Source organism: Dendropsophus ebraccatus, chromosome 8, assembly GCF_027789765.1.
Source record: "Dendropsophus ebraccatus isolate aDenEbr1 chromosome 8, aDenEbr1.pat, whole genome shotgun sequence".
In the NCBI taxonomy this organism is placed as follows: Eukaryota; Metazoa; Chordata; class Amphibia; order Anura; family Hylidae; genus Dendropsophus; species Dendropsophus ebraccatus.
In genome coordinates, this window is record NC_091461.1 from 45,830,293 (window position 1) to 45,850,430 (window position 20,138).

At 45.6% G+C, this 20,138-nt stretch overlaps 1 protein-coding gene across 1 annotated transcript in view; it reads left to right on the plus strand.

Moving 5' to 3' along the window:
* Nucleotides 1–6,861: 6,861 nt before the first annotated feature.
* Nucleotides 6,862–20,138, plus strand: part of CCDC6 (coiled-coil domain containing 6) — a 36,446-nt gene continuing 23,169 nt past the window's right edge. Inside the window, exon 1 of the mRNA XM_069980299.1 lies at nt 6,862–7,169. Coding sequence (XP_069836400.1) covers nt 6,912–7,169 — 258 coding nt within the window. The 5' untranslated portion in view covers nt 6,862–6,911. The remainder of the gene's footprint in view (nt 7,170–20,138) is intronic.

The window sequence follows — 20,138 nt, forward strand, 5'->3', positions numbered from 1 at the left end:
TGAAACATCCTGACTTATCACAATACATGTATCCTAAAGTGCACGTGCTCACAAAAGTATCAACGACTAATCAATGAAACATACAGCAGTAGTAGTGTGAGAAATATAAATCAAAAAGAAATTCATGTACATCTCCCCCCCAAAAAAAAGTGACCAAGTGCATAACCTATCATATAATGGCAGAAAGTCAGGGTCAACACCATATAAACTGGTAAAATATCACCAAGGGCTCTGAAATGGGGCTCCGGTCTGTAACCCTACGCGTATCGTCACCTCACGTGACTTCGTCAGGGTGACGATACGCGTAGGGTTACAGACCGGAGCCCCATTTCAGAGCCCTTGGTGATATTTTACCAGTTTATATGGTGTTGACCCTGACTTTCTGCCATTATATGATAGGTTATGCACTTGGTCACTTTTTTTGGGGGGGGAGATGTACATGAATTTCTTTTTGATTTATATTTCTCACACTACTACTGCTGTATGTTTCATTGATTAGTCGTTGATACTTTTGTGAGCACGTGCACTTTAGGATACATGTATTGTGATAAGTCAGGATGTTTCAGTTCATCAGTGTACAATAGGATATAGGGCCTGATAGTTATTGGCTTTTGGGGCTGCGGCTAGAGGGACACGTACATTATTACGTATATTCCCTGTGATGGTTTTCCCGGATTGGGTTTTTAAGTGTTTTTAAGTGTATGTCCATTTGCTGTTTTTTGTATGCATAATAAAGATATTAAGATTTACATATTATTATTTTGTGGGTGCGCCTTTTTCTGTCTTTCTGTCTTGCGTAGTATATGTTCTGGTATAAGGACATTGGCAGCATCCCCCTTATAAATTTGTAGTAGCTCCCACCATCTCTGTTTGTTTATTATACACATTGTATACGCACCAGCCGGGATCTCGTGCGGCGTTGCAAATAACTGACATGTCAGTTTTCTGCGGCCGCAATTCAATGAATTGCGTCCGTAGGAAACCCTGTCAATTCACACAATAAAACGAGGGGCTGCGGTCGCTTTCTTCATTGTGTGCTGTGGGAGGTCCTGATGCGGGCGGGTGCTGATGCGCCCGCATCAGAACCCTGCGACAGGAAAGATCATCCGGCCGGTACTTATATACCCTTATATATATACCCTCAGTAAATTGCGGCCACAGAAGGACCTGTCAGTTGACACAATGAAGCGAGTGGCTCCAGATGCTTTCTTCATTGTATGCAGTGGTAAGTTCTGATGCGGGCCCGCGCTGATGCGCCTGCATCAGAACACTGTGGCCGGAATATTATCCGGCATGTACTGCAGTACAGGCCGGGATGATCTTTTTAAAGACCGTCCGTTCCGTGACCCGGCGGGGTCATGGAACAGCCAGACTCATACACCGTGTGAACATAGCCTAAGGCTGTGTTCACACTTTGTAAGAGACCGGTCGTTCCGTGGCCCAGCTGGGTCATGGAACGGCCGGTCTCTGCCCGGATCATCCCGGACGGTTAATTAGCCATTCACTTCAATGCAATGTATGGCCGCCGCTGCACATTGCGTTGTGTGAACAGCTGATGTTTCCGGACGCTGCTCACTGAACAGCGTCCGAAAATAATTGACAGGCACATTATTCTAACATTCGTTCTAAAGATCAGGCGTTAGAATAACGATGTATGAACACAGAGGGCGGCATTGCATTGACTTCAATGCAATGCAGCTCCTGCAGTAAAGAACGGACGCTGAGGCAATTGCAATCAGCGTCCGTTCTTTACTTAAAAAGAACGTTGTGTGAACCTAGCCTTATACTGTATCAGTCTCTATGTAATACTGTATCAGTCTATAGCTCTGTGTCAGTCTCTATGTAATACTATATCAGTCTATAGCTTTGTAACACTATGTATATAATACTGTATTAATCTATATGTTATACTGTACCAGTCTCTAGCTCTGTGTCACTATGTATATAATACTGTACCAGTCTCTAGCTCTGTGTCACTATGTATATAATACTGTATCACTCTCTATGTAATACAGTACCTACCAGTCTCTAGCTCTGTATCACTATGTATATAATACTGTACCAGTCTCTAGCTCTGTGTCACTATGTATATAATACTGTACCAGTCTCTAGCTCTATATCACTATGTATATAATACTGTACCAGTCTGTAGCTCTGTATCACTATGTATATAATACTGTACCAGTCTGTAGCTCTGTATCACTATGTATATAATACTGTACCAGTCTCTAGCTCTATATCACTATGTATATAATACTGTACCAGTCTGTAGCTCTATATCACTATGTATATAATACTGTACCAGTCTCTAGCTCTGTGTCACTATGTATATAATACTGTACCAGTCTCTAGCTCTGTGTCACTATGTATATAATACTGTACCAGTCTGTAGCTCTGTATCACTATGTATATAATACTGTACCAGTCTGTAGCTCTGTATCACTATGTATATAATACTGTACCAGTCTCTAGCTCTATATCACTATGTATATAATACTGTACCAGTCTGTAGCTCTATATCACTATGTATATAATACTGTACCAGTCTCTAGCTCTGTGTCACTATGTATATAATACTGTATCACTCTCTATGTAATACAGTACCTACCAGTCTCTAGCTCTGTATCACTATGTATATAATACTGTACCAGTCTCTAGCTCTGTATCACTCTGTATATAATACTGTACCAGTCTCTAGCTCTGTGTCACTATGTATATAATACTGTACCAGTCTCTAGCTCTGTATCACTATGTATATAATACTGTACCAGTCTCTAGCTCTGTGTCACTATGTATATAATACTGTACCAGTCTGTAGCTCTGTATCACTATGTATATAATACTGTACCAGTCTGTAGCTCTGTATCACTATGTATATAATACTGTACCAGTCTGTAGCTCTGTATATAATACTGTACCAGTCTCTAGCTCTGTATCACTCTCTATGTAATACAGTACCTACCAGTCTCTAGCTCTGTATCCAGGGCCGCCGATAGGACAGTACAACTGGTACTGCCGTATGGGGCCCGGACCCTAAGAGACATGGCCCCCCTTGCCACCTGTTTTTGAGCATCCTGAGAAGCTGCCGCCGCGCAGCTTCTCGGGATGCACTGATCGCTTTGATGTTCCGCCCGCACATTGAGCGGGCGGAACATTAAAGCGATCAGAATACAGGAGCAGGACCTGGCAGCGTCCTACTCCTGTATTCTCTCCCATAGGCTGCCGGCACTTCATACCAGCAGCCTATGGGAGGCCGGGCCGTGACCTCTCCGGCAGGCGTGATCATGTGACCTCATCACGCCTGCCGGAAGTCCCGTCCCTGCGGCTCGCAAGATGGAGCCCGAAGAGGAGGAAGAGCTGCTGCCTGCACAGCGCGGATTAGGTGAGTAGGATGTTTGTTTTTTTGGGGGCACCTCTGGGGGCATTATTAGTATATGGGGGACACCTCTGGGGGCATTATTAGTATATGGGGGCACCTTTGGGGGCATTATTAGTATATGGGGGCACCTCTGGGGGCATTATTAGTATATGGGGGCACCTCTGGGGGCATTATTAGTATATGGGGGCACCTCTGGGGGCATTATTAGTATATGGGGGCACCTCTGTGGGCATTATTAGTGTATGTGGGCACCTCTGGGGGCATTATTAGTATATGGGGGCACCTCTGGGGGCATTATTATCTCATGTGGGCACCTCCGGGGGCATTATTAGTTCATGGGGGGCACCTCTCGGGGCATTATTAGTATATGGGGGCACCTCTCGGGGCATTATTAGTTCATGGGGGCACCTCTGGGGGCATTATTAGTATATGGGGGCACCTCTGGGGCATTATTAGCTCATGGGGGCACCTCTGGGGGCATTATTAGTATATGGGGGCACCTCTGGGGGCATTATTAGTTCATGGGGGCACCTCTGTGGGCATTATTAACTCATGGGGGCATCTCTGGGGGCATTATTAGTTCATGGGGCACCTCTGGGGGCATTATTAGTATATGGGGGCACCTCTGGGGGCATTATTAGCTCATGGGGGCACCTCTGGGGGCATTATTAGTATATGGGGCACCTCTGGGGGCATTATTAGTATATGGGGGCACCTCTGGGGGCATTATTAGTTCATGGGGGCACCTCTGTGGGCATTATTAACTCATGGGGGAATCTCTGGGGGCATTATTAGTTCATGGGGGCACCTCTGGGGGCATTATTAGTTCATGGGGGCCACCTCTGGGGGCATTATTAGTTCATGGGGGAATCTCTGGGGGCATTATTAGTTCATGGGGGCCACCTCTAGGGGCATTATTAGCTCATGGGGGCACAGCAGGGAATCCTACATACAGGGGGCATCCCACATTCCTACTCACTTTACTGCACATTACACCAAACAGCGCAGTTACTATGGGAGCCTACAGGAGGGAGGAAGGAAGGAAGTTGCTAGAAATGTGCGGAGCCTAAATTGTTTGTCTCGCAGGTTCTGAAAAGATGAAACATATCTGGAAGGAATCATCATGGAGGTCTGGGCCGGATGGAGAGGAAAAGGGAAAGTGACGCCTCAGATCAAAGAAGACGTCACCTGTGAGTCACTGTATGACACTTTTCTTATTTTGTAGAACATCATTTAGTAGGGGTGCCCTGAGGTGACAGCTACTACATTATCTGTACTCAGAGATATCACTGTGTTATCTGTGGTGTTACATAGGACTGCAGGTGACTACTACATTATCTGTACTCAGACATATCACTGTGTTATCTGTGGTGTTACATAGGACTGCAGGTGACTACTACATTATCTGTACTTAGAGATATCACTGTGTTATCTGTGGTGTTACATAGGACTGCAGGTGACAGCTACTACATTATCTGTACTCAGACATATCACTGTGTTATCTTTGGTGTTACATAGGACTGCAGGTGACTACTACATTATCTGTACTCAGAGATATCACTGTGTTATCTGTGGTGTTACATAGGACTGCAGGTGACATCTACATTATCTGTACTCAGAGGGATATCACTGTGTTATCTGTGCTGTTACATAGGACTGCAGGTGACATCTACTACATGATCTATACTCAGAGATATCACTGTGTTATCTGTGCTGTTACATAGGACTGCAGGTGAAATCTACTACATTATCTGTACTCAGATACCACTGTGTTATGTGGTGTTACATAGGATTGCAGGTGATATTAGGTGATTTCTCCAGGTTGCAGAAGTTCAAACTTTATTGTGCCCTGGTGTGCTGGTGTCTGTATACATGTGTGCTGGTGTCTGTATGTGTGTATACATGTGTGCTGGTGTCTGTATACATGTGTGCTGGTGTCTGTATAAATGTGTGCTGGTGTCTGTATGTGTGTATACATGTGTGCTGGTGTCTGTATACATGTGTGCTGGTGTCTGTGTGTGAGATCAATTCTAGAGAACTGGCTCATATACCCCATTTTCCCCAGTGGCTTAAAATGTAACCTCTGTTATACAGTTATAAAATTGTAAAAGCTAAATGTGAACAAGGTGCAATTCAAATAGACACTTACTTGTATAGCTGTCTCTTGTGCTCTGTATGCAGTGCATTATATTCACCCTTGCAACGTACAATTTATAGCGTGTCTACAAGCCCAGCGGGGCTCATTATGATGGAGACTAAAACTTATACAAGAGTGGGGTAGGGGTTCCCCTGTATTCAGAATGCTGTTGAGTGCTAGGCAATGCCCCGTCTGGGATTATTGAATTTCGAGGGTCTATGCAGAGCAGGATAAAGACACCTCTGCTGCACAAACAGGATCTCCTAGAAAGCGTTCTCACCGCCATGTATTCGCTATCACTGTCTTGGGTGAGCTAAACTAGTCTGCCTGGGGGGGGGGGGGTGATTTGTATATGCTCACTAACATGGAACAGCCTCATTATATTAGCCTTATCAACATATTCTATGTTAGTGAGCATACCGGGGGGGGGGGGGGGGGGGGGGGGGGGATATTGGTGAACAAATACAAATCAAACAGCCCCCCCAGACCCTCGAAATTCAATAACCCCAAACGGGGCATTGCCTAGTACTCAACAGCATTCTGAATACAGGGGAACCCCTACCCCACTCTTGTATAAGTTTTAGTCTCCATCATAATGAGCCCCGCTGGGCTTGTAGACACGCTATAAATTGTACGTTGCAAGGGTGAATATAACGCACTGCATACAGAGCACAAGAGACGGCTATACAAGTAAGTGTCTGTATGGTGACATTTACATTGCACCTTGTTCACATTTAGTTTCTACAATTTTATAACTGTATAACAGAGGTTACATTTTAAGCCACTGGGGAAAATGGGGTATATGAGCCAGTTCTCTAGAATTGATCGGAACCAAATTATACCTCCCTGCAAGGCGTGGGGCGAACACACAATTATTTTTTTTTTATTAATGTGGGGGGCCCAGACACTTTGGTTGTATGGGGCCCCGAAATTCCTGATGGCAGCCCTGTCTGTATCACTCTGTATATAATACTGTACCAGTCTCTAGCTCTGTGTCACTCTCTATGTAATACAGTACCTACCAGTCTCTAGCTCTGTATCACTCTGTATATAATACTGTACCAGTCTCTAGCTCTGTGTCACTCTCTATGTAATACAGTACCTACCAGTCTCTAGCTCTGTATCACTACGTCGGTAACGCTCGGTGGTGGAGAGCACCAATAACAGGCGGTCTGATGCCATTCACACTGTGGCCTGGCGGTGTCGCTGTGGTCAGGCGCCGTAGTTGGCGGCTGAGCGGTAGCTCCCTCCTGGCTCGGCTCTCTGGTCTGGCAGAGTGTGCGCAGTGCAGTGTGCGCTCACACAGTGGGCGAGTGTGTCTAGCCGCTGCCGCTGCCGCCGCCGCCGCCGCCGCCGCCTGTGTCATCCCCCTCCTCCCAGCCATAAGCCGCGGTGATGGCGGACAGCGCCAGCGAGAGTGACACGGACGGAGCGGGCAACAGCTCGGCCGCCATGCAGACGTCGTCCTCAGCCTCTTCCTCCGGGAAGTCGGGCATCGTCATCTCCCCATTCCGCCTCGAGGAGCTGACTAACCGCCTGGCCTCCCTGCAGCAGGAGAACAAAGTGCTCAAGATCGAGCTGGAGACCTACAAGCTGAAGTGCAAGGCGCTGCAGGAGGAGAACCGGGACCTGCGGAAAGCCAGCGTCACCATAGTGAGTACCGAGCCGGGGCCGCACCTGCCTGCGGGGACCACACAGCCCAGCATGCCCGCCCGGGGACCACACAGCCCAGCATGCCCGCCCGGGGACCACACAGCCCAGCATGCCCGCCCGGGGACCACACAGCCCAGCATGCCCGCCCGGGGACCACACAGCCCAGCATGCCCGCCCGGGGACCACACAGCCCAGCATGCCCGCCCGGGGACCACACAGCCCAGCGTGTCCGCCCGGGGACCACACAGCCCAGCATGCCCGCCCGGGGACCACACAGCCCAGCATGCCCGCCCGGGGACCACACAGCCCAGCATGCCCGCCCGGGGACCACACAGCCCAGCGTGTCCGCCCGGGGACCACACAGCCCAGCGTGTCCGCCCGGGGACCACACAGCCCAGCGTGTCCGCCCGGGGACCACACAGCCCAGCGTGTCCGCCCGGGGACCACACAGCCCAGCATGTCCGCCCGGGGACCACACAGCCCAGCGTGTCCGCCCGGGAGCCGCACAGCCCGGCACTAGCAACTCCTAGTCCCGGCATAGTCCTGGATGGAGTGCTGGTACTTGTAGTTCCATCACAGCCTAGTCACGTGTCACTATAGAGTCATGTCACATGTCATTAGTCACCCTGAGGGCCACAATCTTGCCACATCCTATATGTGTGTGTGTGTATATATATATATATATATATATATATAGTGGCCTGTATACTGAGCACATCGTATACATGTATATACAGGCCTGTATACTGCGCACACCACATACATTTGTATATATAGAGTTCTGTATACTGAGCACATCATATGTATGTGTATATATAGAGGCCTGTATACTGTATCATTGTACATGTGTGTGTGTGTGTGTGTATATATATATATATATATATATATATATATATATATATATATATATATATATATGCCAGTATACTGCGCACACCACATACATTTGTATATATAGAGGCCAGTATACTGCGCACACCGCATACATTTGTATATATAGAGGCCTGTATACTGCGCACACCGCATACATTTGTATATATAGAGGCCTGTATACTGAGCACATCGTATACATGTATATAGAGGCCTGTATACTGCGCACACCACATACATTTGTATATATAGAGGCCTGTATACGTTGCACACCACATACATGTATATATATGTAGAGTGCTGTATATTGAGCACTGTATACATGTGTATAGAGGTCCGTATACTGAGCACATCATATACATGTGTATATATAAAGGCCTGTATACAAAGCACATCATATACGTGTGTGCATATATATGTATATACAGAGGCGTGTATGCTGAGCACACCATATACCTGTGTGTGTGTATATATATATACACACACACTGAGCGCAGCATATACGTGTATATATAGGCCTGTATACTGAGCACACCATATACATATTTATATATAGAAGCCTGTATACTGAGTGCATCATATATGTGTAGAGGCCTGTATACTGACTGACATCTATTACTGCAGAGCTGACACACTCATTCCCCACACATAGGGGGCGCACCCTCTCAGTCATGTTGTGCTCTGTATTGCAGCGGTGCGGCTCTAGTGCTGTGTTTCCCAGACTGTTTCTCCAGCTGTTGCACATCCAGGACTGCTGGGAGCTGTAGTTCTGTAACAGCAGGAGAGACACAGGTTGGTGATCATTACTGATTCTGTAAGGGTCCTATTACACGGAGCGATTTTTAACGGTTAACGACTAACGATCGCAAACGAGATTTTTCAATTGTTGCCTGCAATTGCTCAAAACGATTATCGTTTAAATACGAACGATTTAATGATTTTTTTGCACGGTAATCGTCCCGTGTAATAGGGCCCTAAATCTTTCAGTGTGGGTGGAGTGGGACAGAGCGGACCCCCTCTCTACAGGATAAGCTATGTAACCTATAGGGCAGGCCGCTCTCCGTCTACTATCTCTCATATACATGCACATTCAGTCTGGTTTCAGCATGCATATGTTTTGAATGGGCGTTGGCCGCTACCATACACATTTTGAGTGGTTTACAAGGTTTAGTCCAGTTCATGCGTAAAAGGGGCCTCATAAAGTTACCCCCTAGGACCCCCACTGGTCATGAGTATGCAGGTAAGTTATAACTATGAATGAATGGAGCAATCAGCTCGGCTGCGTTTAGAAGCTCAATAGCGAAACAATGTGGCGTTGGCCACACCTGCTCCACAGCTCCATTCCCTTGAAGGATTTTTATCCTCCTTTCTGTACATTGTCCGGGGTCTTAGTTGTCGGACCCCCTACCCGATCAGCATGACATGGTACCTATTTGGAGCGATCCTCTCTGGCCTTAGCATAATAAGGGGTTGTGTTGGCTATAAAACCCCTTTGCCTATAAACTTATCTTCATCAGTGCCACAGGACATGCTTGAGGGGCACTGAGGACCCTTGTTCCTAGCAATGGTGGAAATCCCATTTGTAGGACTTACTGACTGATCGGGCCACTTTTCACTTATTTTTTGGATTATATGTTGAGCACAAAACTAAGGGGTCTCTCTGCTGCCAGTGACAATTGTGTCGGGAACTGCAGGGATGTCCAAGCCCTGGTCCCCACTCTGTCCCAGCCACGGCCACCTCCTACCCAACCCCAATACTTTGTATATAAGAGCTCTGTGCTGTACTGCTTCATGTCTTCATCTCGGCGCCCACTTCTGCCCGCCTAGTTGTTATTTAGAGGAGGATAGTGAGGTCAGAGAGCGCCAGGCATTTATTCTAATGAGGCAAGCCACCAGTCCCCTTAGAGGGGATCGGGAGATGGGGGATGAGCGAGCAGGACTGTAAATATTTAACATGCACTCTGTATAAGTGATATTTCATCTTCGTCACTTCCTATACCCTTCCACCAGTTGTGTGCATATGTTTTCATTATCTTGAGTGGTTTATACATGTGTGGTTCAGTAGCCGGATCGGGCTGCATTATTGAGATCAGCATTGAATTCATGAATCGCTCCTCGCATCTACTTTCTCTGTATCAGCCTGGTGTGGTTATCGCTGTATTTCTTCCAGACTACCTCCACCCAGAATTGTTACATGTCACAGTGTAGTATTAGGTGTGTGTGTATGTGAGGAGATGCAGTATGTAGAAACTTGACTAACTACTAGACCTATTGTTCTTCCTATGTAGTTTTCAATATAGTATGACTATAGATCTGCCAGCAAGCCAGCTTTACCACAGTTTTGAAAGCGGCCATTTTTCATTGATCCCCATAAACCCCTCTGGACTACAGACATTGGCCCCGAGTTATTAGCATATGTGCTTTTACATTGGGCATCGTCTGTCTGGCAGAGCTACAAGGGCGACTGATCCTGTAGGAATCACTGGGTTTGGCTGACATAAATCTCGGGTATGGGGGGGGACCTTAATTCACATATTGTCCATTGGGTTGTTTGGGTCTACCAAGAATAATTAGGCTGCTTAGGATCAATTCTTCATCATTGGACTCTATTTAGACAGTGTAATTGGCTGGGTTTACAATTATCAGGTGATCCCGTGGCGTTTCCCTCTGCATCTTTGAACTGATCCCATTAATTTCAATGGGACAGTTTAAAGCATCGGGCGTGCTTTGATGGGGGAGAAAAAAGGATAGAAAGCCGGATGACAAGTGATGCCAAAAAGGCAACTGAAACAGATGCAGCTAATAAATGTGAACTTAGCCTTATGGTGTGTTTACACAGACAGATTTATCTGATAGATTTTTGAAGCCAAAGCCAGGAATAGACTAAACAAGGAACAGGTCATAAAGGAAAGACTGAGATTTCTCCTCTTTTCAAATCCATTCCTGGCTTTGGGCTCATGTACACTGAGCAAAAGACGAGGAATTGTAGAGGAACGATTTCTGCTTGAAATTCCTCTTGTATTCTGCTCTGGCAGAATAGGAGCTGAATTTGAGCTAAATTCAAGCAGAATGCAAGTGGAATTTAAGCAGAATTCAAGTCCCATTGACTTCTATAGGATTTAGCAGAATGACCCCGTTCACACTGAGCAAAAACGTCGGAATTCCGTGGTGGAGCTCTCCGCCGTGGAATCCAGCCGTGCTCAGTGTCCTGCTTTGAGCTCATTCACTTACAGCAGCACACTGAGCACGGTGGGATTCCACGGCGGAGAGCTCCACCACGGAATTCTGACGTTTTTGCTCAGTGTGAATGGGGCCATAGAAGTAACATGACACTTCTTTTTGCAGAAAGCGGATCTGCAGCAGAGAATTCCGCTCAAAAATTCTGCAATGTGTACAACAAAGCGGAAATCCCATTAAACACAATGGAACATTGCTTTGTTCCTATCGTATGGCCCCGTTCACACTGAGCAAGAACATTGGAAATTCCACTGCGCTCTCCGCTGCGGAATCCCGCCTTGCTCAGTGTGCAGCTGTGGGTGAATGAGATGGCGTGCGCACGTCCGCTACCTCGCCTCTCCGCTCAAAGAAATAACATGTCACTTCCTTAAGCGGAGAGTGGTGGCAGCAGAGGAGCGCGCGCACAGCAGCACAGTGGGATTCCGCAGCGGATAGCTCCATTACGGAATTCCGATGTTCTTGCTCAGTGTTAACGGGGCCTATCGGAGGAATTTCAAGCAGAAATTAAGAGCAGATTACTCTTCAATTCCTCGTCTATTGCTTAGTGTGCATGAGCCCTTTGGCTGTCAGATAAATCTCTTTATGTATATGCACCATTAGGCTATGTTCACACAACGTAAGTAATGCTGCCTTCTGAGGGAATCCTGGCCGGAGTGTATACACATAGTATACACTCTGGCAGGGATCCCTAGCAGCGCCGTAGAAAACTGCAATGTCAGTTTTCTGCGGCTGCTATTCATTAAATAGCGGCCGCAGAAAACCCTGTCAGTGCACACAGTGGAGCAAGCAGGCTCCATAGTGTGCAGTGGGGAGTTCTGATGCGGGCACACACAGATGCACCCGCATCAGATCTCAGCAGCGCTAAAGATCACTCAGCCGGTAATGCAGTACTTGCCGGGACGATCTTTTCTGAGACCGGCCGTTTCGTGACCCAGCCTAGTCACTGAATGGCCGGTCTCTTACGTAGTGTGAACATAGTCTTTGGCTGTATTCACATGTTCCATGTTCCGCGCGGAACGCAAACGTGGAATTCCTGTAACAGACCCCCCTCTGCCCAGATAGCATCTGTGATAAGATGCTGGGAGCGGGGGAACTGTACAGATATGTGCGGCGCTGTAATGACAGAGCTGCGAGGCTGATTCATTACAGCACGGCGCATATCTGTACAGTTCCTCCAATCCCAGCATCTTATCACAGATGCTGCCCAGGCGGGGGAGAGTCCGTTACAGGCATTCCACGTTCGCGTTCCGTGCAGAAAACTGAAGTGTGAATGCAGCCTAAGTCTCTCATCTTAGATCAGGTATTTCTTCTGCATTCAGAAAAAAGTAACATGGTAATCTAAAGCAGTTTTTTCATGAAAAATCCCTTCAAATAAATGTCAGTTAGCTAAATAAAATGCAGTCAGCTGATGAGCATTCTCTGAGTGTTACAGTTGTGGACTCTTGTGTTGAATAACATTGGCTGCCCGGCTGCAGACGGCTCCTTTGTCATTGGACTTTCATCTGATGGACTTGCAGCACTTGTGCAGTCAGGGCAGGGTGCGCCCGGTTACCCATTAGCTGAGTGATATTTCTTCTCCTCTCAGGATATGAATGCGGGAATCTCTCATAGCTGGCACACACTGTTACCTTTGCGCAAGATCTTATTTAACCAGCCAGATGCGCTCCAGGGAAAGGCAGGACCTGTATGGCCTCTTTTTTTTTTTTTTGTCTGTTTCTACTGTTCTTTATGATACATGCAGGGGATTATTACGTGAATTTTTATAACTAGTATTTCAAAAGTCTGGTTATGGTACCTTACGTTTTGCTGCTGTTCTTGCAATATAATGGGTATCTGTGAAAATATCACACACACATATATATTTCTTAACTTAATGGGTTATTCTTTAGATCTTTCAATCTCTAACTGTGCCAAGAGTGCAGGTAAATGGACTAAAAACTGTACTTAAAAACTGCCTTTTTGTAGGAGATATATACTGGTGAGCCCCTTTTGGCGGGTTGCTGTGGTCAGTGTAGGAGTATAGTGAGACAGAAAAGTGAATTGCTTGGCCTTGTGCTTCTCCCCACTCGTTGGGGTCCGGTCGGTCATGATCGGTTAGGGTCCTGGCCAGTCGACTCCAGGACATGTCAAAGGTTTTTCAATGTGTAAAAATAAAGAATTGAAGTTTCTAAAAACTACAGTTTTTCTTTTAAACTATATTTAGACTGTAGTTAACAAATGAGTCAGATTAATGGAGAACACACCCAAGACTCCAAGACACAGATTTGTTACACCTTCCCCAAGCAACAAAGTGTTTTTGCACTCAAAATAGCATTTACTCTTTGGCCTCGACAGGATGTTGGCTATAACCAGCATAAGTTACCTCTTTTCTATTGTTGTCTTTAAAATCTAGTGGTTTTCCCTCATTACCCCCATGATTTGGAGTATTTGATGTCTGTGTCTCTAAAGTCCTGTAAATGCCGGATTAAACTACTACACTGCTCAAAATTCCTCTAAAAATCCCCTGTACAGTGTTAATCTGCTGTGGTCGGCATTCTGCCACTTCCCACACCTTAGGGAGTAGTTGTCATGAAACCGTACAAAGTTGCAAGTCTAGCATTTGTGTCAGTAAATGAGTAGTAGTTTCATTGTTTGTAAAGCTCCTTGGTATCATTGCAGAAACAGTCATGTATGAACCCCAATGACACATAAATGGGGTCCCTAGAATAAAGTGATTATGTTTCCACTCACTTTCAACCCCTTGTATTTTGTATTTACCGTATGGGTAATTCCAGACGTATGGAGACGTTCACTGTGGCCGTACACTTGACGTCTGGCTTTCCATGGAGCGTTGAGCAGAACTAAAGGAACCCTATTTCTTGGATCTCTGCTGTTGGACAAATAACAGGTTGTTTAAAAATGTAGCTATACTTTTAGGCTATGTTCCCACACAGTATTTTTGCTATGTATTTTGCAATCAAAAACAGGAGTGGATTAAAAACACAAAAATGTTCACACTGTTGAAATTTAGTGAATGGCCATCATTTAATGGCAAATAATTGCCATTATTTTAAAACAACGGCCGATGTTATAAAATATTTGCCGTTTGCCATTAAATGGCAGCCATTCACTAAACTTCAACAGTGTGTGAACAGAGCCTTTGTGTGTTTTCAGCCCTCTCCTGGTTTTGATTGCAAAAATACTGACCAAAAATACTGTCTGGGAACATAGCCTTAAGGGAATCTGTTTTGTAGAGAGGACAGGAGCTAACCCACCACCACCATAGATCTGGGTAAAAAGTCCTGAAGCATAGCAGGTATTGCTATTGCTATCTTGCAAGTGTCCCGGGGGTGGATCCTTCCTGATAAGTGGCTGTAGCATTTCCCTGCCCCCCCTCCTCTCGGCTCTGAGTGATGGTGGGGGACCTTTTGGGGAGGCACTCAGTATACAGAGCTCTGGGCTCTTAACATGAACAGTCTGACTCCTGGCACTTGATGTATCTGGATACTTAGGATATTTTTGTCCTCTGCTTGAAGATAAATGTGTAATACTTCATGTCCCACCTCCCACCATTGTTACTAATCATTACTAGCACTGCTGGCAGCCAGAAATCCTACAAGGTTACACCTTCCTACTGTCCTACATGGTGGACTTTGCCTTGTGTGGTTTAGTAAACAAAACAAATCTGTACTTGATCTACTCAAACCGTTTCATAATCTTAAAACACATAAGCAAACAGCGTAATGGTAGACTGGATGTCACCTCTGTCTACACTGTCGGGCTGTGTCTTCTTTATGGTGCTAGGCAGAGTACTATAAAGTTTTACAGTAGCCTGGTGCCAGGACTGTACAGGGAGGGGGCTGTTAATCATTGAACCATTTAGCAGGTGTAGACTGTTCTCCATACCAGAAATAGGAGGATAAGGAAGCCGCAGCATAGGGTCACACATACAGTATTCACTATGGACATTTGTATAGAAAATCCGCACCATTTGCAGTAGCAGTGAGAACAACCTGGGCATGCCTTGTTGAAGAAATCTGCCCCAAATCACCAGTGCAGAATTGACACACATTGCAGGTTTTACATCCATAGCATATCAAGCTTTGCGTTGGAAATTCTGCTCATCTGGAAACCTCTGCACACTGGTGTGGATTTCAGGCTGGAAATACTGTAGGTTATTTTGCTATTGAAAATCCTCCACATGAACACTTTACCTTGCACTCTTACCTAGTATTTTGGTCAGTATTTTAAGTCAAACCCAGGAGTGGGCCCAAAACAGAGAAAAGGGTGCAAATTGTAACATTTTTTTCTGTCTATTCCACTCCTTGGTTTGACTAAAAAAAACAAACAAACTACATGTGATCCCAGCCTTACAGTGCACTTGTCACCTGATCCCTTAAAGGGATATTCCCAGCTCAACTAATATAGTTAGTCTCACCACCAGAGACTCATTAAGAAGATTGGTTAATAACACTGTTTTCCCACATGGGTGAATGATAAATAAGTTAAACTAATATAGATAGATAAAATGGTGATGTCACTTCTTGGATAAAATGGTGATGTCACGACTGGACTCCCAGAGCTGTGCGGGCTGTGGCTGTTGGAGAGGATGATGGCAGGGGGACACTGAGGGACACAGGGCACTGGAGGGACACTGAGCATCCCTCTGCCATCATCCTCTCCAGCAGCCACAGCCCGCACAGCTCTGGGAGTCGGGGTGGCGACATCACCATGTTATCCAGGAAGTGAAGCCTTGATGCAGTAGTAAGGGCAGGGAAAAAGCACTTTATAAGCATTTCCTGTAATAAGTCTATATTGGGGATTTGTATTACTTTGGCGGGGCAATACAATGCTTTAATAAAAAATGTTGCCAGACTTCTCCTTTAATGAGTGTCTGGTAGTAAAGATGCTAAATATTGTCCAGGGACCCCCTCCTGCAGCTCCCCGCGGCTCCCCTGCACTTACCCGCTCACTGTCGGTGCGTGTAATAGCGGGGAACAAGGAGCAAGCGACTGCTGACCTGACAGGCCGACACTCGCTTGCTCCTGCTGATCAGCCTGTGTTATAGGGACCTTACACATACATTATTATTCTGAGACCTGCTTTCTATGGGCAGGTTGCAGTCACAGATGACATTTTTGGCCGGCCAATTCTTGTGCATCTATAGCTGGACAGAGGAACATTTGATGCCATGTCTGGTGTCTCAGCTGATGGCCCCAGACAGGAAACTGATCCCAGAAATCATGATCCTTGCCCGATACAAGACTATTACAGAGTTATTGGGCCGGCCGAGCTGTGTAAATGATGGTTGGATTGTCTGTTGCCCTTTACTTCTGTCATTCATTGGCTGCCCATCCCCTATTACACAAGGCTATGCATGGCTGACAAATGAGGATTTGTGTGTATGTTAAAACCAAGCGTTTGACCAACAATGATCTCTGGGTGTATCACTAGGATATGGATATACTGTATATGAGCTATTGTGCTGCATAAATGGAGCTTAAACATAACAGATACAGGAACACTGCTAGAATGTTATATTGTATAGAAGGTGTAATTCCTTTTTGAATACATTGTAAAGAAGCATTGTAATGGTACATTGTTACTGGTGTGCTATTTGTATTACAGCTCCCAAATGATTGCTTTGTTATCTGCTGAAATCTCAGGTAAACCTGTTGAGGCTTCCCTGTGGCGGTCTCATCCTGTATAATTATAGAGGATTATAATGAATAGATGTTGTTTGAGTAATAACTGGATAAACACAGGTTTAGTTAAGAGATCCGTGTAATAAAAGAAGGTATCTGTATATATTGGTTATGGCCCCATAGTGTGAATTGCTGGTGCATCTTTTAATGGGGGTTGGGCCGCCTGCTTTGTTGGAGACATATAGTCTACAGATGGATTTGCCCAGCCATGGCCGGGCATTTAAGTTCACTGCAGCTTTCTATGTATTATCAGCATAAGATACAGCTTAAAGGGAAAGCTTTACATATAAGCATCTGTTGGATGTTGTGCAGCTCAATGAACTGAAGTTCATACTTGTATTACTGTACTATTACAGTCATGCCATAGAAGTGCTTCCTTTGTTCAGACATGCAAGAGTGGACAGCCATTGACAGTGTGATCAGCTGCTGTGTAATACTGTCTATAGTGCATAGCTCGCTGAATTTTCTTCTATTAAAATAAGATCTTTGCTTAGGGACTCACTAGCCGAACCTATGAAAGAATGCCACAGAAGATGTAGGACTAAAGGGTAGCCCCTTTAAAGAGAATCTGCCAGCTCTAGATCATGCTTAAGTGTCAAGAAGGCTGTACTGAGCAGCAGCATTCAAGCAGCCTCCTCCCCCAGCTCTCCTTGCCCTGACTGACATTAACGGCTTAGTGCAGGAAGATGAAGCCTGTACATCAGTCAGTCACGGCATGCATGCTGCAGCCTTAGCACAGCCTCCTTGATGCCTGAGCTCCGAGCATGATCTAGAGCTGACAGATTCCTTTTAAAATACAGTAAGGATACTATTACACAAAGCAATTATCAGCTGTACTCAGCCGATTACTGGCCGTTCCAACTGATGATTGTTTTGTGTAACGGGTCATGTTTTAAATCAACGAGCAACTGACCTGCACGATGTTGCCTGATGGTTGATTCAAAGCATTGCCTTAAATCCTGATAATGATAGTGACGGTTTGCTTTCCGTCGCTCAGTGTAAGGCCCCGTTCACACAGAGCAAGAGGGGTGGAATGCTGTAAGCCTCCGTTTAATAACGACACTCTATGGAAGGTGTGCGTGCTGCATCTCTCGGAGAAGTGGGGGGCGGAACATGTTCATTCTTCAGCGCTGAGAGACGCTGAATGATGCGACGTATGTGCCTTCCGTAGAGTGTCATTATGAGACACGGAGGCTAACAGCATTCCGCGGCGGAATTCACGCTGCTCCCCATGGCCCCCCACTTCTCCCTGATTGATGTTGGTGCGTGTAATAGCACTGACAGTGAGCGGGGTGCAAAAAGCAAACGACAGGTCAGAAATCCCTTCCTCTGAAATATCAGTCTGTCTAATACTGCCCTAAGAATAAGGCCAGCATTGTGCCACCCTGTCAAGTACACCTGCAAAATCTATGATATGGCTTCCTTCTATTGAAATCCATCTATTACCTGAACACCAAGATGTCGAGTAATATGTGAAATGCTTTTACATTTAGATGCTATATAAATTATAAAGGTAAATGGCTGAGCTGTGTATTGGCTCCCCTCCTCCCAAACATGAATCATTTCTCTTGGCACAGAACAGTGTTGGACGCAGTTAGTCCATTAGCGCTGCTCATCCAATTATATGGAAGTGGAATGGATGAAGAGCAGGCCTCCGTCCCTGCCTGAAATGTTCTCCTAAGTGATGGATCACAGCTCTGGAGGCCACTATCAGAACACTTCCATCCAGTGTAGACGTGCAATATAGAGCTTCATATCAGCTGAGCCAATTGTGAGCCAAACATCCTGGACTCCAGACTGATACGTAATAGAAAAATGACGGGACTGGAAACAATTATATCAGATTTCTGACATAAGGAATGGGGTCTGCGTGGCAGTAATGCTGGCAAACTGGGTCCTATCAGCACCTCTGCACTGTTAATTCAAGGTGCTAATTGGCCGTGACAGCTTTTCAAAGCCTCAGTGCCTGCTGGGACCTCTCTGCTGATGAAGTCTGCCTATGGCACATTGTACCATCAAGAGCGCCAATCGAATAGATCAATGCAACGCGGGTCGCTTGAGAGAGCTAGAGACACACCCAGATTGCAGGAGCTTGTAGTGTCGGATCTTGATTAGGCTTAGTTTGAAAGGCTTACTTCATTAATTAAGCTGTTGTATGTTGTTCTCCATGCTGCTGCATTCTGTAGAGAAAACCGGTGAGAAATGCTGTATTGAGAGTGTGAACATAGCCAAAAAGTATATAATGGACAGCAGTAATACTCCTACTCTTTATGGTTACACCCAACAGATTATCCTGTAAAATCCACCATATGTAGACTTGTTGCGTTGTTTCCTTCAGTGTATGGGGTGAAATCTATGCTGAATTCGCCGAATTTGTTGACAATTTTCAGGTGAAAATTTCTATTACATATGATCTTATCCTTTGGAAGAAAGTGGCGGGATATCTATTTTCTGTGAATTTTCTTTGTTCAGTGTCCCCATAAGTTAGGGTGGTGATGTTAGGGCTTTTGTTACAGCTTCCAGAGTTACACAGTAGAGACTCTACTATCCACAGTACTTTGTGTTGGCTAAAATTAGAATTAGCTCTCATTTATTAATGACAAAAGCGAAAGGGCAGGATACAGCCAAACTGTTTGCCCAGTTGCGTCATAGAAAAATACACAGCTATCTCTACTGGTTGGAGGGATTTTCCAGTATCTGAAAAACAACTTGCAGTAAATTTGCCCTTTAAAAATCTTCACTGTTCCAGAACTACTGGTGTTCTGGTCCTGTGCTAGCCCTCTATAAATACATCAATGTCATGCGTGTCACATGACTAGGATACCTTATAGTTAATGGGGAAGCTCCTTTAACCCACCAGTCTGTAAAATTTCTGAGTAGAGCCCTATGGATACGTTTGGTGTATGTTTGGACGTTTTGCCAGTATAGGCTCTTACCATGATGTGAGAAGAGCCTGGTGTGTGAGCCCTTCTGTCTGCCTGCCTCCTATAAGAATACTTAGGTCGGAGCTGCCCGGAGAGACTGTGCCCTTGGAGGATTGCTGTAGTGTTTGTTTTTGAACACTAACCTGTTCCACCTTATTAAACTAGGTCACACAGATCCACTTGTGATTCAGACCCACAAGACTGTGATTTTGGGAAGCGTAGACAGCATGTGACAGCGGGCACTGCCAGCCTTC